General features: G+C 40.5%; 1 protein-coding gene across 7 annotated transcripts in view; it reads right to left on the bottom strand.

Moving 5' to 3' along the window:
• Window positions 1-21,044, bottom strand: part of SLC23A2 (solute carrier family 23 member 2) — a 142,270-nt gene that overhangs the window by 16,055 nt on the left and 105,171 nt on the right. For all 7 annotated transcript variants that reach the window (XM_006047752.3, XM_025264049.2, XM_044927921.1 and 4 more), the window contains 7 exons: window positions 20,241-20,329; window positions 19,150-19,220; window positions 18,005-18,186; window positions 5,688-5,808; window positions 4,881-5,037; window positions 1,424-1,571; window positions 185-290 (listed from right to left, as the gene is read on the bottom strand). In XM_006047752.3, coding sequence (XP_006047814.1) covers window positions 185-290; window positions 1,424-1,571; window positions 4,881-5,037; window positions 5,688-5,808; window positions 18,005-18,186; window positions 19,150-19,220; window positions 20,241-20,329 — 874 coding nt within the window. The remainder of the gene's footprint in view (window positions 1-184; window positions 291-1,423; window positions 1,572-4,880; window positions 5,038-5,687; window positions 5,809-18,004; window positions 18,187-19,149; window positions 19,221-20,240; window positions 20,330-21,044) is intronic.

Raw genomic sequence — 21,044 nt, 5'->3', positions numbered from 1 at the left:
CCAGTCAAGGGGAAAAAGACCTCTATCAGCATTCCAAAAACTCATCAATGAATCAAAAAGAGATGGGGAAGAAGATAATCTCAGAATTGGAGGCCATCATTTTGGAACTCACAGTGGCCAGACCAATCAACAAAACGGATCAACATTTAGAGGCCCAACCATTTAATTATAAAAATATCTGTACCTTAGTAATTCCCAAAACTCCAATGTTGGGACTGGATGAAGTAGAGCCATTCCCAGTTCCAAAAATGCCATCGAGAACACAGGAGAGACCCTCCACGAAAATCCCCCTAAAATGTAAAGGAATGGAGTAAAGAAAAACATTAATTCAATGGGAGAAACACTCTGAAATAGTCTAAATGGTTATGACCCAAAGGCAGGGTCCACAGACCTGTAGCCTCTACTCTCCCCAGGAGGGGATAACAATGCAGAATCCCAGGCCATACCCCAGATCTGAAGACGCGCATTTTAACAGGGTTCTCCATGCTCATTCATGGAGAAATGAAAGATATGTTTTCAGAAGCACATCTCTGAATCACACATTAGATTCAAGTGTTTAAAAATTATTCCAAATTAAAATATTTTTGCCAGAAAATAATCATTTGTGGTAATCTAAGACAACATAGGTCATCCATAGATTTGATTCCTTTCTTATTAATACAGTTTTATCAGAAAGAAAATGCTTTGTAATTTTATAAATGTTGGAACTTTCAAAAGAACCAATATATAAATAATTTATTCATATGCACTAGCTCCATTAGAGAAAAATGGAAAAACTAGGGCTCTAAACACCAACAGAAGCAATGCAAAAGATGCAGAGATATCAGCCCTTTCGTTCTCATCACACACAATTCCTTCTGGAATGGTGGCAGCTGGCTGGGAAAGGTGGGATGATCTGGGCTACTTTATTTTCTTTACAGCTTCTATACAGCCCAATTTAACCCCAGCATTGAGAAACTGAAGACTATATCTACTGAGAATATAAACTTCACAGCTCATAAACCTCTAGATTTTATAGACTTCATTTATTTCTGCTCTTGTCTCTCTCTATATGAATTGTAACTGTGAAATGAACAGTAGGGAAAACAAGAAATCAAAGGGGATAATACATCCATGACCCCAAACCAAGCAAAGAACAATGGCAGTGTCTGGCACTTGTTTTGCTGAGTTTAAGGTCTGGAGAGATCTCACAGAGAATGTCTTATACGTTGTCACCATGAGAAAGAAGGGCGGGAATTCTGCTCTATATTATTTGGATGTGGAAAATGAGAGCAAAACAGGGGCAGTTACTTATTCAAAACAAACAGCCAATAAAGAGCCCTGATGTTTGGCTACTTCATGTTGAAACTCTTGACTGTCCAAACCAAAGAGCAAAGTATGAGGCACTGGGCCCAGTGAAGAGTTCATTTTCTCAGGAACCCACCTGTTTATTGCATGGATGGGAGGTGATGGGGCACAGGACAACCTTGCACAGGCATAGTAGTCCCCGATAGACTCGATAATACTGGCAACAACCGCACTGAGCATGCCGATGACACCAGCTGCAGAGACGGTGGGCAGTCCCCACTGAACTAAGGAAGAAAAACAAGCATGAAAAACCTCATAAACTTTCTTAGAGGGGCAGGCAAAAGTTATCAGGATATTGAGTCATTCAGTATGTCAGGACTCTACAAGAACCACTCAGATTTTTAAAGCTCATGGTAACTATTTTTACACAGAAGTCATCAGTGCAAAATGCATGGGAATAGTTCCTGAGTTGAATGAAAACAGTCATAATCAGGATTGATCTGCTTTATTTAAAAGAAGAAATTGTTTGACTGGAAGAGGTGGGTGCTTCTCTTTCTTGCTTCAAAGCCACACTCAGTGTCTGCTAAATTAGAATTTAACACAGCCTGCTGTGTTGGGATGGGTATTTGTATGCAGAGAATGTTTAGCCCTGCTGTGCAAAGCATGGTACAAAACAGTGCCCCTGTCCAGAGGGAGGCATCAAATGAAAAAGCAGTGAAGAGTCATCATGTAAATTTAAATTCCAACAGTAGAGCATGGCACAAAGTATAGACAACCCTTTTCTAGTATAATACCAGCACTTTTTTTAAAGTACATCATGTTACAGAAAATTAAAGAGTTTCCTTTAAGAAAGCAAAGCAAAGACCCCAGGTAGATTCATTTTGAGTATCTGGATTTAAAAGTGTATCCATTTGGACACTGAAAACCACTGATCTTATTTAATAAAAACAGCATGAGGAACCTCACTGCTAAAATGAATAGACTTCTTTGTAAAGCACCTAGACTTTCTTTCCCTGAACCATTCGTTATTACAGAGCTACTCAGTAGAAAGCACGTGAAGAGAAATGTGTAAAATGTCTTGTGCAGGGGCCAACGATATACTGAGGGATCGGGACACTAAAAGATTTCAACAGTGCAATGGTTGGATGTTGCAATCAGTACCAGTTAGGAAGTCAGGAAGTACCACAGTCCCTGTTGAAGAAGAGTCTGGAAAGCAGCACACAGAGCGGAGAAGGCATTCTGGAGGGGCAATCAGTGGATGGACAGAGCCGGGGAGAAATAGGCTGCTGCTCACCAGAGGCGGCCTGGGGCAGATGGGCTTGGAAGGCCTTGACCAACCCCCTGGAGGGGCTTGGCCTCTGTCTCCTGGGTGATGGGAGCAACCCCAAGTTTGGGAGGAGAAAGATAACACATAAAGTAAGAGGTACAGAATATCCCTTGGGTGTGTGTATGGACAGAACTTTTCCTTCCTGGAGCTCACTTTACCCCATGGGAGCTGACCAGGGGATGTTGAGGCAGTTTGTATTCAGGGGTTCAAGGTCCAGACCCACCAACAACTGGTTTGGTCAGTATCTCGTCCCTGGACTAGTTTGGAATGGATTCTTCTCACGCAGATGATTTCTTTATCAAGCAACATTTTGTGTTTTCTAAATAACTTCTGATATAGTTTTCTTTACTAAGGCAGCGATATGGTTTCATTTATGTGTCTAGATTTTGGGATGGGAGTCTTATTTTATTTTGCCATTTATTATTTATCAGAAATTGCCTTTTATTTTCTCAGACTTTTTACTTTAATTGCTTTCTTATCCCCCACACTTTGCCTGAAATCCTCAGCAAGATTTTTAAAATCTTTATCCTATTTACTTCAACATTTAAAATTTCTAATCTTAATTTTTGACCCCTTTTCCTTCAGATTATTTATTTAAAATTTAAACCTGTTGGCTTCCAGACTTCTATTTAAGCCTGTTATTTCATCTTTCTTTTTATCTAGAACTTTTAGTTTGTTACTTGATAGCAGGGTTTCTCAGCCTGGCACTTTTGACATTTTGGATGTGAAATCTGTATTTTAACAACCAGTCCAAGTAATTCCTAGCATACTAAAGACTAAGAACCACTGGTCTAGATATATAAAAACTTGTCTCTGGATTAAGATACATGAAAACTTATCTCTGGATTAGAAAGTACATAAGACTACACCCTTCTGGCTCAGGGAACAGCTCTTTATCTAGGGAAGCTCTGGCGATAGAGGAGCTGGTAGCACTCAAGGGCTGTTGTGAAAAGAAACCAGACAGCACCCTCTGCGATCATAATGTTAAGGACCTGCCCACTTGGTTATGCCTCCCTGTGCACAGGCCCCATGGTCCCTGAGCAAAGTCTCATCTCTCAACACACGCACAGCTGCTTCTCCGGGACAGCCCGCTCTGTGTTTCTATTAATATTTGTGCTCATCTTGGGAGCCACATGTACAGGCAGAGAGGACCACCCATATGTGCTGTGGGGGCTACCTGCCTTCCCATGGCTTCAACTGACTCCCTCATCAACTGACTTTTAATCTCATTTTATCTCAGATTACATGTATGTTTATGAACCTTGTATGGAGGGGACAGGCATACATACATACATACTTATACCATATAATCTGATGAGATTCAGAATGCTTTAGAAAGACTAAAGTTTTTACAGTGTTTGTAAATGTGCTAAGACTAGGAGGAACAACTTCCAGAATCACTATCATTTAACATGCTTAGAACATTTATCTTTGACACAATCTTAATATTTTTGGCTTTTCCTCATTGTCAGAAAATATGAAAATGTGACAATTGGATAGGGGTGTAAACTGAAACAATCTGACTAAGCTCAGGCCTTATTCTAATAAAAACCTTAAATGCTGGGAACAGTCTTCACATTACAACAAGTATGTAATAATCACTGGGTTCACACAAAACACTTCTGGGGCTGGGGTCCAGGAAATGCTACACATGAATCCAAGTGATACCTCACAGCTGGGGCTCATACACCCCTGCCACCTGGCCAAGACTTACCCAATAATGAAATTATAACTAAAGATCCATTGTCTGTTTGTGAATATTAGTTTACCTGACAGGTGTGACCAAATTAAAAAAAAAAAAAAAGAATGATTATGGCTACCTATTGAAAGATTATACAAATTCCACCAGGCTTGAGCAGTCTACTAATCTTCAGGCCCCTCCTACTCAAGTCTGTTCATTTCGGTGGTTTGGGTACTGTGCAGCTCTATACCTGCCTTTCTAAGCAGCTGACCTCAAATCCTGGCCATTAGAGCTCAAATCTGGCAAGAGGCTCCTTGAGCCTGAGATTTTGTCCTAATGGAACCAAAAGAATCAACTGGTACAACTGAGAAGAGAGCTGGTTAGTTTCTACAGTCCACTGGAAACAGAGCCTCCTGCCTCCCTTCTCTGCTATCTAATCCTCTGAAGGCCAGAATGGTACAACTTTCGGGGCATGCTCTGCAACAAAGAAGACCTTTGGTGTTGTAGAGCTTCCTGCCAACTCCCAACTCCTCTAGGTTGGACCCGTGTGGCCTCCTGACCATTCTTGGCCACCAGAATACTTACATGGGTATGGGACCTTAAACCATGGGGCTACCAGAAGCACACCCTGCCTGGCATCAGTTCGAGCATAGAAGCCATACTTCGTGCTGTCAGGAGGGAAGACATCTGTCACTGTGAAGATGAAGCAGAGTAGCCAGGATACAAGGATGGCCAGGATGATCTGAAGTGGTCAAAGGAAAAAGCTCTGTCAGGCCAACAGAAGTGGTGGTTGCTAGCAAAACATGCCTTCCTGAAGTGGGATTATTATATCTCAGAGCCCATCAGTACTTTGCAGAAAAAAACACATAAAGGATCTGTGTAAAACCTATTCCTTGAATGGAATCACATTTAGAGACAGTAGTTTCATATAGTAAAGTTATTTAGTTTGAAACTGGCTAGTAAAATAAGAATAATGGACAATGGGCCTGAAAAGGCCACGTGGAGTCAGACCTCCCTCAGTTCCAAGGAGAATCAATGTCCTCTTACGTACTGTTAAAAAGACTCCATGGTCTCTTGGATGGCATCACCAACTTGATGGACATGAGTTTGAGCAAGCTCTGGGAGATGGTGATGGACAGGGAAGCCTGGCGTGCTGCAGTCCATGGGGTTGCAAAGAGTCAGACACAACTGAGTGACTGAACTGAAAAGGACTCCAGGACTGGAAACATCTACCACTTCTAAAATTTAGGTCCATGATGGTCATTAGTAGTCTGAGATCATCACACAGACATGGTCCCTCAGGACAATATGCTTAACCCCCTCTTCTCATTATAAACTTTTTACATATGAACCAAATGCAATACTATCAAAAAAAAAAAGGTAATTACTCACAGGGAACATTTTGAAAAGCTGTAACTTATATGCAGTCCATCCTTTCTTGGATTTGTAAATTGGGAGAGGAAATTTAACATTTCTGGCATATTGAGAAAATAGTAATACTAGGAAAATAGTCCTGAGGAGAGAAAGAAAATGAACTAGGTTAAAGGCTGTTACACCTATGTTAAAAATAATATTCAAAGTTTCAATGACAAAATTGACCACATGTGTTCAATTCATTTCTCTAGAAAGCTATTATTCCTCTATTATTTGGGAAATGTCTTTTGGAAATGCCATTTTTAGATCCTAACATTTCTAAATATGGAAATGAGATTGTCATGTAAATGCCTCAGCTAAATATTCCTCAGGAGATGAAGAAAAACCGAAGAATGTACATACTGATAGGAAAAGTTCACGCTACGTGAGAAAAAGACAAGATGCCAGATACAACACACTGCGTAGTAAAATTACAACTACGAATTAACTAAAAAACAAGCAACTACCATACAAGAGTGCATGTGTACACATATGCATGGACGCAAACAGGTAAGAAGGATGTGATCCAAATGCTCACAAGGATTGGTTTATTCCCCATTTTTCTTATGTTCTGATTTACTTGGAAGGAACATAAATTACTTTTAAAAAGAAAAAACTAAACTTAAATATTTAAGAAAGCTATATACAATAGCATTCAATATTAATAATAATATTCCTGGGCTTCCCTAGCGTGGCTCAGTGATAAAGACTCTGCCTGCCAATGCAGGAGATATGGGTTCGATCCCTGATCCAAGAAGATCCCACATGCAACAAAGCAACTAAACCCATGTGCCACAATTACTGAGCCTGTGCTCTAGAGCCCAGGAGCCTCAACTACTGAAGCCTATGCTCTGCAACAAGAGAAACCACCTCAATAAGCCCATACATTGCAACTAGAGGAGCCCCTGCTTGCAACAACTAGAGAAAAGCCCAAGCAGCAACAAAGACCTAGCACAGCCAAAAATAAATTTTTAAAAATTATATATATATACACGTATATATGTGCATGTGTGCTTAGTCGCTCAGTTGTGTCTGACTCTTTGCGACCCCATGGACTGTAGCCTGCCATGTTCCTGTTCCTCCCTCCACAAGGATTCTCCAGGCACAAATACTAGAGTGGGTTGCCATGCTCTCCTCCAGGGGATCTTCCCAATCCAGGGATCAAACCCAGGTCTCCTGCAATGCAGGCAGATTCTTTACCATCTGAGCCACCAGGGAAGCCCAAGAATACTGGAGTGGGTAGCTAGCTATCCCTTCTCCAGGGGAACTTCCTGATTCAGGAACTGAACTGGGGTCTTCTGCATTGCAGGTGGATTTTTTACCAGCTGAGCTACCCGGGAAGCCCATGAAATATATTCATATATAAACAATATTCCTGAGAGATTTCTGGCTCAAGACATTATGCACTGGTCTTCTCGCCCATTAGCCTACCCTTCCACAGTAGCTTCTATAATCATTTACTTTACAGACAGACAAAGCCAGCAGTCCAAGATCATGCAGCTATGTTGGCCAGGGGTCTAGCTCTACAGCCTGGGCTCTGAACTATGCTGCCACATTGTGAGGGCAGGGATGTCTGGGCTGACTCAAAAGTTTCTGTATAACAAGTCCTACACTCTTGATCCAGCTATGCTGAATGCTGCAGGAAGCAGGTGGTCCGGTGACCCCCTGGAGCAGAACCCAACACATCCTCACGTGTCTGGTGCCCCATGTGTGGCAGGTGTGGGATAGCTTCCCATATTGAAACAATGAAGGTATACCATAATATGTCTCATCACCTGTAGGGACTCATTCTTTCTCTTATTACCTAAGTTAGAGTTGACAGGAAGAGAGGATTCTCAAAGTTAAGCTTAACTGTTTGTTCCTGGCAACAGTTCTAATTGCTGAAATGGAATTATCAGTTCCATTGACAGCCAGTTAAGTGCCACTTCACAGTCACACTCCACAAATGAGGTGTGGATTGCAGCTGGCTGCCACTCTACCATTTCCTCACCTATGCAGGCACTTCACTGACCTGGTGCCACCACAAAGTCATCAGATCAGTACCAGTTCAAGGATGAAGACATACATGGTGCCCAAGTTATTCCAACTCCCCCATGAATGGTGATGTTTAGCAAAAACCAGTATGACAATGAAGGATACGAAAAGAGGTGTATTCTAAACTTAGATCAACATTAATTTTTCACATCTTAAAAAATGTTACTGATTTACTTCCAATTATATACTAAGACCCAAAAAGCCTGGTATCTGTTATTACTGTTATTATTAGTGCAGGTGACATGTCACCTGACAGTTACATCTGACAGTCACGGTGTCCACTTTTCAAAGCACGTTTAAAAAGGGAAAGGGGACACATAACAGAGTCCAAGGAAGGACACCCAGACTTCAGGTTCAAATCTGGCAACTGAAATTGAAAAGTGAACTGAGCAGATGAACACTATTCTTCTGTTTTAATTTTAATCCTCGAATATACCTGTGGGACAGGTAGGGCAGGCAGCCCCACTGCAGAAAGGCAAGAGCAGAGGCTCAGCACTGGATGCTGTGTCAGAGTCCACAAGACTTGGCCCAGCATAGAAGAGACAGGATCTGAGACTTGATGCTCAGGCCACAGTTCTGTCCACCATACCAGGATTTCCATCTCATGTGACATTCTGCTTATCTGTCTACCTTTGTTTTAACTTTACCTATATTATGCAAGCAATACATACTAAAATGTAGAAAAACTATAAAAGGCAGATAAGTGAAAAGAAAGACACAAAATCTTGAAGACTGCTTATCATCTCATATTGGATGACAAGGATGCAGCACTCTGGTCTACTGAATCCCAGGGCTTTTAGAGCATGTTATTGGGTCCCAGGCACTGGGATTAGAAAGGGAGACAGACTATCTGATGTCATCCTTGCCCTTGGAGCACAAACAGGTCATCAATTGGCCCAAAGAGGAATCAATCATATTTTACATGCTGTTTCCCAACTAGCCTGCAGCCCCAGTTAAGGCCTGACCTCAAGAGATGGCAACCTCCATCAGCATCTTAGTGGCTGCTCAGCATTCCATCTAGTGGCTGTACTATACCACATCTTATTTAAACACGTCCCCTAAAGTATGACATTAGGAGCAACATGAACAACTGCAATGGATCATCTTTCCCTGGCACCAGTGTGAATATTTGCTTATGACAAGTTCCCAGGACTAGAACAGATCTGTCAAACAGTGAATACCTTACTGAAAAGTGCTTTGATACAAAGCGCTAAATATTAAATACATACAGAAACGTTGGGTGAATTTACAATCACATTCAGAGACCAAGAATGTCCATGTGCTAATGTGATCAGCAAAGGCTTAATTTCCAAAATATACAAACAGCTCATATATCTCAACAACAACAAAAAACCCAACTGGAAAATGGGCAGAGAGCCTAAATAGACATTTCTCCAAAGAACATATACAGATGACCAACAGGCACATGAAAAGATACTCAACATCACTAGTTATTAGAGCAATGCAAATCAAAACTACAATGAGGTATTATCTTACACTGGTCAGAATGGCCATCATTAAGAAGTCCAGAAATAATATATCTGAAGATCAGACCAAAAAAGGTCTACAAATGCTGGAGAGGGTGTGGAGAGCCCGCCACACTGTTGGTGAGAATGTAAACTGGCACAGTCACTATGGAAAACAGTATAGAGGTTCCCCAAAAAACTAAAAATATGATCCTGCAATCCCACTCATGAGCACATGTCTGGAGAAATTTAAAAAGATACGTGCAATGTCCACTGCAGCACTATTTACAATGTTCACTGCAATGTTCACTGCAGCACTATTTACAATAGCCAAGAAATGGAAACAGCTTAAATGTCCATTAACAGGTGAATGGACAAAGAGGATGTGGTACAGAAACTAATCAACTAGACTTCAATGAAAATTAAAATCGAGTGAAATTTGCTCAGTCATGTTTGACTCTTTGCGACCCCATGGACTGTAGCCTGCCAGGCTCCTCTGTCCATGGGATTCTCCAGGCAATGATACTGGAGTAGTTTGCCATTTCTTCCTCCAAGGGATCTTCCTGACCCAGGGACTGAACCCAAGTCTCCTGCATTGCAGGCAGACTCTTTACCGAGTAAGCTACAAGGGAAGCCCAAAATTAAAATAACCTATACTAAAAAAAAATGATGTCTCACACACACACACACACACACACACACAATGAACTACTACTCAGCCATAAAAAAGAATGAAACGATGCCATTCTCAGCAACGTGGATGGCTCTAGAGATTATCATACTGAGTAAAATAAGTCAGGAGAAAGACAATACCATTATCACTTACATCTGGAATCTAAAATATGACACAAATGAACTTATCTATAAAATAGCTTCACAGACATAGAGAATAGATTTGTAGTTGTCAAGGCGGTGTAAGGGAGGGATGGATTGGGATTTGGGGATTAGCAGATGCAAAATATTATATATAGAATGGATAAACAACAAGGTCGGGGGACTTCCTTAGCAGTCTAATGGTTAAGACTCCATGCTTCTACTGCAGGGGACATGTGTTCAATCCCTGGCTGGGGAACTAAGATCCCATATGCTGCATGGCCTGGCCAGAAAAAACCAAAACCAAACCAGAAAACAAGGTCCTACTGTATAGCACAGGAAACTATATTCAATATCCTGTGATAAACCACAATGAAAAATGTGTGTGTGTGTATATATACACACACATATATATGGATAACGGAATCACTGCTATACATTAGAAATTAACACAAAACTGTAAATAAACTACACTTCTGTGAAATAAATTTTTTAAAATATCTATTTCCTACTCACTGTAGCAGGGGGGGTTTATACTTTTAAAAGTGAAAGTAAAAACTACTCAGTCATGTCTGAATCTTTGTGACACCATGGATTATACAGTCCATGGAATTCTCCAGGCCAGAATACTGGAGTGGGTAGCCATTCCCTTCACCAGGGGGTCTTCCCAACCCAGGGATCAAACCCAGGTCTCCTGCATTGCAGGCAGATTCCTTACCACCTGAGCCAAGGGGAAGCCCAAGAATACTGGAGTGGGTAGCCTATCCCTTCTCCAGGGGATCTTCCCAACCCAGGAATCAAACTGGAGTCTCCTGCATTGCAGGTGGATTCTTTACCAACTGAGCAATCAGGGAAGCCCTTTATTCTTTTAAATCCCTACCAATTTCATCAATTTAAAAACAGTATCATCATTTTAATATTCATTCTTTAACATGAAAATAGGTATTTCAGCATTGTTTGCAACAGGAAATATTTTAAATAACATGCTTGTGTATCAACTGGGAAATGGCTTGTGTGCGTGTGTGTGCTCAGTCATGTCTGACTCTTTGTGACCCCATGGACTATAGCCTGTCAGGTTCCTCTGTCCATGGGATTTCCCAGGCAGGAATACTGGAGTGGGTTGCCATTTCTTCCTCCAGGGGATCTTCCTGACCCAGGGATCAAACCTCCATCTTCTACATTGGCAGGTGGATTCTTTACTGTTGCATCACCTGGGAGTAATTTAATATAGACTATTTGATACTACTTACATTGTGCAGCTGTAGAAAGAATGAAATAGATTTAAACAGATTGTCTTGGGAAGGTGACCCCAACAAATTATTGAGATGAAAAGTTATAAAATAATGATAAAGCTGTATATGTACATGTTTGTATTTCTGCAGCAATAATGCAAAATATGGAAGGATAAACACTATATTATTGTTAGTTATTCAAGAGAAGATTTTTTTGAGGGATGGGGTGTGTGTGAGGGACTATTATTTTACTTTAGATTTCTCGGTTTAATTATTATTAAACTCCAAATGCCAAGAATCTCAACGAATTTGGGGATATAGGTAAAATGAGACTTTTCTGGAATGTTTGGCGATGGTACATGGCAATTTATTAAACTATTCTACTTTTGAATAGGTTTTAAGTTATCCATAAGAAAAGTAAACGGAAAAATATTTTCAGGAAAAACACAGTTCCCACTCAGAATTTATGTACAGTGTTAGAAACGGCAGGTACTAGTTCACCACATTGACTCTTCCTTTAGAGACAGTCTGTCTCTAAAGGCCACATCTATTGGTTGACTTAGGAGACCACAGTGACCCACCACCAATACTCCTACTGCTAAAGGGTCCCCTTCCGTGTGAATATGTATAATGATAACAAGTGAAGATAGTCCTTTTTAAACACTGATTGGTTATTTGTATTATTATGTTTTTGTTAAGTGGTTGTTCATACTACATCCTTCATTTATTACTCTACCAGGACTCTCTCTCCTTTAAATTAACTGGTGAAATGAATTGGGAACATTAGCCTTTCTTATGGAGTTTGCTGTATTTTCTCAGATACACTTAAAATTTAGTATCAGTGGTTTTTGACATGAGCTTTAAATTAATCAGTGGTAAAACCAATCTTTCTCTTTTCCTATCTGCCTTATCTAACCTATTTAATATAGGTTTCCTTATAGCCCTTTCGTGATTTTATTTTCTACATTTGAGTCTTTAATTCAACTGAAACGTAATTTGATATAAACCAGAAATCTAACTTTTTCCCGAATAATTATTTTTTACACAGTTCATTCTCCACTGATTTCAAACATCATATATAAGTATTAATTTTTTTTATTGGTCATGTTTCTATCCTTTCTGTTCTACTCTATCAATGTCTACCCTGTCCCAGATCACAGTATTAAGTCCTAGAATGTGCTTTAATTATCGTTAAGGGCAAGTCATCAAGCCCTTCTCCCCATTTCTGCATTGATCTGTATTATTTTACTTTGTCTTATTTATTGGCTAGCACATTCAAAACTTTAAATGATTCTGATAATAAACACTCTTATCTCAGTTTATGATTACAATAGGCTGTCTAATTTAAGTTTTTCACCATTAATGTATGTTGTTGTTCAGTCACTAAGTCGTGTCCAACTCTCTGCAAGCCCAGGGACTACAGCACACAAGGTTTCCCTGTCCTTCAGTATCTGCCAGAGACTGCTCAAACTCATGTCCATTGAGTCGATGATGCCATCGAACCATCTCATCCTCTGTCAGCCCCTTCTCCTGCCCTCCATCTTTCCCAGCATGAGTCTTTTCCAATGAGTCAGTTCTTCGTATCAGGTGGCCAAAGTATTGGAGCTTCAGCTTCAGCCCTTCCAATGAATATTCAGGGTTGACTTCCTTTAGGATTGATTGGTTTGATCTCCTTGCTATTCAAGAGGCTCACAAAAGTCTTCTCCAGCACCACAGTTCAAAAGCATCAATTCTTCAGCACTCAGCTTTCTTTATGGTCCAACTCTCACATCCATACATGACCACTAGAAAAACCATAGATTTGACTATACAGACCTCTATCAGCAAAGTGATGTCTCTGCTTTTTAATGTGCCATCTAAGTTTGTTATAGCTTTTCTTCCATGAAGCAAGCATCTTTTAATTTTATGGTGGCAGACATCATCCACAGTAATACTGGACTCCAAGAAAATAAAATCTGTCACTGCTTCCACTTTTTCCCCCATCTATTTGCCATGAAGTGATGGCATCAGATGCCATGATCTTAATTTTTTGAATGCTGAGTTTTATTTAAGTCTGCTTTTTTTACTCTTTCACTCTCATCAAGAGGCTCTTTACTTTCTCTTCACTTTCTGCCAGTAGAGTGGTATCATCTGCATATCTGAGGTTGCTGATATTTCTCCCACAATCTTGATTACAGCTTGTGAGTCATCCAGCCCAGCATTTTGAATGATACACTCTGCATATAAGTTAAATAAGCAAAGTGACAATTTACAGCCTTGATGTATTTCTTTCCCAATTTTGAACCAATCCATTGTTCTATGTACGGTTTTAAATGTTGCTTCTTGACCTGCATACAGGTTTCTCAGGAGGCAAGTAAGGTGTATGGGGCATTTAAAAATCATATTTATCACTGCTAACAGTTTGCAGTCAGAACATAGGTTGATCAATTTTTAAAAATCATCACCATGTTTTTTAAATAAAAAAACATAGTGGATTTTAATAAAATTAAATTTTCTAATATTTAATCATCCTTGAGTTCCTGAAATGACAAATACATTGCCCTTTTACTGTATTATCTATAGCAGCATTTTCCCAAACCATGTTCCAAGGAACATTCTTTTCAGATATGTTTATAGATGCAGCACTTAAAAAATTAAGTATGTACACAGCTGTATAGTAAGGCCCTTTTCTGAAAGTTTTCTACACACTTGCATCTTAGAGACTGTATCAAGCCTTTTAAGACACTGAGTTTTAGATGCTACTACCTGAACATACTTCCTTAGGGTTTTATACAACCCTAGGAAGGAAAAAGTCGGTCCAGGATCTCCCTTCTGCATTAGCTCTGTCACAATTTGCCATTAAGATAAAACTGTGAAGTTTCCCTTCTTTTTCAAAGCTCCAGTACAGATTAAACGGTACAAGAATTCTCTCTTCCTTGGAGATGTAATATACTCAATGCTTAACCAGTAATGCACATCCTTTAGGAATGAAAGTCCTTCCACAACATCCTTGACTTTTCTTCCCAGGGTCAAGGGTGTGGTCACACCTCCCGCTCCTCCCCTAACTTATTCACAATGCTCTTACTGAATATCCCTGCTCTGGAACAGATAGTGAGCCAAGTACTGGCAGTGTCATGGTTATTAGTATAGAGCTGAGGTCCTGCCCTCACAGAGCTGACATCCAAGCACAAAAAAAGAGCTCTGGAAAATAAAAAACAGGACAGTAGAAATAAAAAAAACTCAAGAGAAGGAGTCACAGATAAAGCTGAGGAAAATTCCTAGGAACAGAGGAAAAAAACAAAGAGATGAAAGACAGAAGAGGAAAGTAAGAGGACAACTTTGGGAGGACCAACATCCTAGAAGTTCCAGAAAAAGAGAGACAAGCAGGGATGGAAGCAGGGGGGCATCTGTGAAATAATTCAAGATCATTTCCCATGAACACCCAAGATTACAAAGTAAAACAGCCCGGAGTGCCAAGCCCAAGATGTAAAAGGACCGCCAAAGAGTAGCAGGCAAGGTTTCAGACATCGTGATGACAGGAAGACCTAAAAGATTCTAGAATCCAGCAAGAATTGGGGACAGAAGAGAAAGTCTTGAAGACATAATGATCAAGCATTTTATAGGACTGACAATGCACAGGAAGGGAGAAAAAAATAAATCGGAGACCAGTTTGGAAGTGATGGCTGAGTGTTGTGGCAATGATGACCAAGGACAGAATCGGGATTTTTTCTGGAGGTAGGAGAGAATGATGGGTCGTGCACGGTGAATGAGGACGTGAAGAACAAAGGATCACTGCAGGGCTTCTGGCTTAAGCACCTGCGCTACCACTGCACCTGTGGCTGTGCTGCTGCGAGGATGGCCTCAGAAGGGAACGGTCTATGGGCAAGGAGGGAGTCAAAAGTTGGAGTTTTCTTCCTTTAAAGTTTGAGGTGTCTTGTGTGACAGCAAATGGACAGGGCAAGTCAAGGCTTCGATCTGAAAGTCTGAGTTTAGAGGTCCACGTTACAGGTTCATGTGGAGCCCACCAGCATAATGCATGTCTGCTGATGCCAGGAACTCGATGAGATACCCCAGAGGAAGAGAATGGAGACAGAAGGAGGCCCAGGACCAAGTTCTGAGGAGCCCCAACATCCAGAGGTCTGGGGGAGAAGGGGTCAGTTTTGATGATTTACAAAAAAACAGCTGGAAAACCACCTATTCTATATATATATATATATATATATATATATATTTAAACTTAGATCTAACTCATCCTCCCTAGAGCTAAGTTTTATCACTGCTTTGTGTGTGCATTCCCTTCTCACCTTAATTAGCCCTGCCCGAAGTCTGTCTGTATGTTTGCCATTTTCCAAAAAATCTGCTTCAGCACGCATCACTTCTATTTGCTTCTTATTTTTTATTTTGTTGTTCAGTTGCTCAGTTGTGTCCGACTCTTTGCAACTCCATGGATTGCAGCATGCCAGGCCTCCCTGTCCCTCATCATCTCCCAGAGCTTGCTCAAACTCACGTCCACTGAGTCGATGATGCCATCCAACCATCTCATCCTCTGTCATCCCCTTCTCCTCCTGCCTTCAATCTTTCCCAGCATCAGGGCCTTTTCCAATGAGTCAGCTCTTCTTATCAGGTGACCAAAGTATTGGTCCTTCTGCTTCAGCATCATCCTTCCAAATAATATTCAGGGTTGATTTCCTTTAGGATCTCCTACAGTCCAAGGGACTCTCAAGAGTCTTCTCCAGCACCATAGTTCAAAAGCATCAATTCTTCAGCACTCAGCCTTTTTTTATGTCCAGCTCCCACATCCGTACACGACTACTGGAAAAACCATAGTTTTGACTATACAGACCTTTGTAGGCAAAGTAACATCTCTGCTTTTTAAAGACCAGGGTGATTTTAAATAAGCCTTGATGTACTGCTTTCCCAATTTTGAACCAGTCCGTTTTTCCATGTCCAGTTCTAACTGTTGCTTCTTGATCTGCATACAGGTTTTGCAGGAGGCAGGTAGCAGATAAGGAGGTCTGGTATTGCCATCTCTTTAAGAATTTTCCACAGTTTGTTGTGATCTACACAGTCAAAGACTTTAACATAGTCAATGAAGCAGATATTTTCCGGAATTCTCTAGCTTTTCCTATGATCCAATGGATGTTGGCAATTTGATCTCTGGTTCCTCTGCCTTTTCTAAATCCAGCTTGTACATCTGGAAGCTCTCAGTTCATATACCATTAAAGACTAGGTTGAAGGATCTTAAGCATTACTTTGCTAGCATATTTTTTGTATCTCTACCAATGTTTTCCCCTGCTTTAACTGCGCTCATTTTTCATCCTGTTTTTCTCATTTCTGAAGATAAGCTCTTCATTTTTATTTGACTCTTCTTGAGAACTGAGTGCTCAATAAGTGTGACTAGTCCTGTTATCATTATTTTCTAAATTGTCGGCAATTGTAAAGTTTGGAGTTCTTTTCTGAGTTATTTATAATGGTATTCTCTTGCTTCTACGTGGTTTGGGGGTTTTATTCATTCTTTTGTTATTGGTTCCTAAAGTTTACAGCAGGACAGTAAACACAATTTCTCCTTTTTGGAACTTACTGCATTTCACTGAGTGAACATTCTCGCGTGCCTTCAACACACCCATCCTGATATGGAAATATCGACAACCTTTGGTGAAATGAGAAAACTAAGAACAACGCTGGATGTTTTCTCATACTTTAATTTATAATGATATATGGATTACAATTATGTAAGGATTCACTTTATTTGTAAACCACATTCTAACACAGAGAGGCAGAATTAAGTGTTATGGGTTAAGTTTGAATCAGACTATTTGGGTTTTGAAAAGCATCCTGGCTAACTGTGTGACCCTGAAAAACTAACACTGCATCTTTGTCCCTGGATTTCTTTACTTGTTAAACAGGGATAACACTGGTACCTACCTTAATTTATAATATATACAACCAGTGTTATGTAAAGCATGATATGTAGGCTCAACACATACTGTTTTTCATTGAATAATTACAGAAGTTTTCACAAAACAAAAACAATTAGAAATCCTCTTGTGTTACTTAATTTTTTAAGAAATCTGACTGATTGCAAAAATTCTAGAATCTTAGAATCATTTCCTATGAGGTGGTCAACTCTTACATATGCTCTATAGAAATATGCTCTACAGAGATATGCAGAGACTGTGGGTTCTATCTGTGGTACACAGAAAGCGGTGGCTCTAATAATCAATCTTATAAAGTTCTGAATGTTTTTACTGACATTACTGAAAAAAGGGATAAGTGACATATTTAATTCACTTCAAGTACTGTGTGAAAGGACTGGCACCGACCAGCAGGACTCTGGCAGAAATGACAGCTTTGTGACAGGTGTGCAGAGCTGTCTGACCCTTGATGCCAACACTGCAGGCCACAGCTCTGTCTCCTGCCAGTCTGGAAGTATTTTTGAGTCTCCTTTAAAGGATTCAGCTTCTTAGTATTTAAATTTCCATGTATGAGACTTGGCATGACCCCAAAAGTCAAGAGTTAATGGCGCCCCCATCTTACTCCTTTCTCTAAGTTTAAAACCTTACAACCCTCCCAATCTTTAGAATACCTTGACTGCATGGCACTTTAATAATTCCCTGGCACGAAACAAATAAAGTTTAAACTATCAGACTAATCTTACATATCTCCTAAAGTCTATATAAATGTTCAAAACATTCAAAGAAGCTGTCCCTTGGTATTGGGAAGAAAGGAGATTTTTTTACTGTCCACTCCTGAGTGGCCTTGGAACACTTACAGCATGGCGATGCCCCAGTGCTTCCCTGCTCTCTCTCCTGCTGCCTGGAAACCAGAGAGGCCAATGAGGGCCACCGTGGGTGTGATGGTCAGGGGCCCGATGTATTTCAGCAGAGCCCCAGGCAGGCCCAGGAGGCCGATGACCACTTCTATCAATGAGGACATGATGATGGCTCCCTGGATCTGGAGCAAGAGAGGACACAGACATAAGAGCAAGCTGCTTGTAAATCACACACTCTAAATGTCACCTGCAACCACAACTGATAATTCTGTAAGGCATCAAGCTATTATAAAATAGGCATGACATAGCTGAGAAATTCCTGGGAAACCCTAAAGATACTAGTGGGTGTGATTGGGACCTAGTAAACCTAAGTATCACCAGACTGATGTAAGAGTATTACCGAAATGGGCACTGGACACAAAATCAGCTTTCCTATTCCACTGATTGAGACAGACATAATTTATCATTCTCATTTAAGACACAACATTCAAAACAAGCCTCAAAGGTACAATGCAGTACAAAGATTCTTGACCTTAAGAAGTAGCTCCTGCAGGACATTTAAAAGGTAGTGTTACTGACAAAAATTCTAAAGGAATATTTCTATTGTACAGAATGGTCATATCTGTTAATTCTGAACTAATGGTGAATGGTTTTACAGGTTTTGGAAGATCTGGATAAAATGTCAGTCATTCTTTGTATCTAAGGACTCCCATACCCTATTCTATCCAAGTGCACTGAAGCAGACAAATGGCTTTAATTCCTTCAACCAACACAGACAAACACTGAGGCAAGAATAAATCGTTTTGCAACCTATCAACTCTGGCTCCCTCCAAAGGGAGCCATGTCCCTCGGCTGGTTATGCTGGAGGGTGTAAGCAGACAGGTCTGTGGCAGCATAGGAGAGGAGGAAGAGAAAGAAGGACAGAAAAGAGGGCAAGAAACAATACTGTCTGGTGGCACAAAGCACTTCTACAAGCTTTAATTTAGCGATGTCATCTAAATTGAATTTCACAACACAAATGAACATATCAGTAGCTGGAAAAAAAAAAGAGCTTAGTGTAAGCAACTTCAGTATACTGGGCATGACCAACACTGAAGATGAGAAGAAACACAAAGAAGCCGTAGTAGACAATGCTCATCATTTACCTCGCGTATTCGGGGATACCAGATGTGTTCTGTGTGTAACAGCGCTGTTGTTCCATTGGCAACCGAAACATCTTGAAAACAAAAACAAAGACAAAATTTTTCTTGGAGTGACACTGATGTTTGACAGGACATATTCATTTTACTCTTTTTAAGAAGAATTTCCTCCCTGTTCTAAGTATATCTGTATAAATACCCAACCCTAAAATTCAAGTTACAACAGTATAGCATATCATACTGAAAGGTGGATTCCCTGTCGCTAATATAACCAAATTTATTCACCAACAAGAGCTCCTGGCTTCTCAGAAGCTGACTGAACTGCTGATACACACTGCTAGTCCCAGTCTCATACGAAGACCAACCTTTGCAAGCAGCTCATTGAAATGACCAATAGCAAGGTTGCCTGACTGAGGTTTTAAAAACCTAGATAAAACGGAGGCCCTTTTTCTGTTCCTAAATCAAATCAGTGGTCACAAAGTAACTCCCAGGAGCAAGGAAGGAAATAAGGACTAGAAAATTCTGCTCCTAGAACCTAAAAATTTAACAGTATTTTGAGAGTACAACAGGTCTGTCTGCTTTCCTCAAATCCCCTATCTGATCTCTTCCTGACCTTACTGGGTTATTTAAGGATCTTTGCAATCACTATGAGGAGGATAGGAGGTGGAATGAAAGTCATTTGCAGAAAACCAAAGCAGCCAGATCCTTAAAAAGCAAAGATGTTTCAGAGAAAGGATGCTGATGCAGCAAAGAGAGTGACTACTGGTGGTTCATAAAATCCACTGAAAGAAAGAGGCAGAAAAACAGCACAAATATTTTTCTATTCTGTTTCCATATTTATCAATTTCATTAGCACAGAGAAATGAGGTCCTTTACTGGTCCTTACTTGCTCTGGGGGTAGGGATGAATGAGTGGATACAGAGAGAGACAGAAACACGATCCACAGATTGGAGTATTCTAAGCTGTTTTGTTGGTTGTGTGTTCTGTGCCTGATTCCAGAAAGGATTTACCACTGCTGGGGGCAGCACATCCAGGCCTCCCTTCTATCATCTGCATTAAAGGACCCCAATGACATATGTGGAAATAACTGCAATTACCTGTGGTGTTACATTTCCATTTATCTAAAGACAGGATGGCTCGAGCAGGGGCCAGAAATGCAAAAGCACTGGCCTGAAACAGGGGTAACCTAAAAGAAACGAGACCAAAACCATGATCACAGCATCAGGAACTACCGAGGTAGTTCACTATTTGACAGCTTAACAGTCTTTTCCATAGACAAACAGCACATGAGTAAATGCAGGCACACCTGGGAAAAAAGCCCCAGTCTGCAAAGATATCCTTGGCCATGCAGCCAGGGACGCTGGCTTCTCCATTCTCCCCTCCTAATGCTCTCTCCCCAGAGAGCCCCAGGGTAGGTTCTGGGGGAGCTCTGTAGTCAGTGCCAGCACCCCAACACCAGCCCCTGACATTACCACCTTTCCCCCTGGTGGGGGGAATGCAGGCATTGGGGTGTCTCTGTCCTGCTGAGCTTGTGAGCTCCTTATTAAACATCAATGTACCTCTTCTATTTTACCATCCTCCTCCCTTTCAAATTCTTATTGGTTATCACGGGAGAAAAACCTATCTCCCCCTGTCATTCCATTTTGTAAGTCAAAAACTGCCATGAATCACTGGGTATAAGCATTAAGATTATGTTAGTTATCTATCTATTGAGAAAAAGGAAAACTGCAAGTTACAAATCAACAGTAGATAAAACATTCTGCTTAATCATAAAAAATATTCAAAAAAGCGCTTGTACCCTTATTTCTAAAGGACCCAAAAACTTGCAGATTCTGTTTAATTTCCTGCCTACACTGTCAAACTAAATGCAGAGATCCTCAGATACCATCATTCAATTACAT

Source organism: Bubalus bubalis, chromosome 14 (genome assembly GCF_019923935.1).
Source record: "Bubalus bubalis isolate 160015118507 breed Murrah chromosome 14, NDDB_SH_1, whole genome shotgun sequence".
Taxonomy (NCBI): domain Eukaryota; kingdom Metazoa; phylum Chordata; class Mammalia; order Artiodactyla; family Bovidae; genus Bubalus; species Bubalus bubalis.
This window is presented reverse-complemented; position numbering and strand designations above follow the sequence as displayed.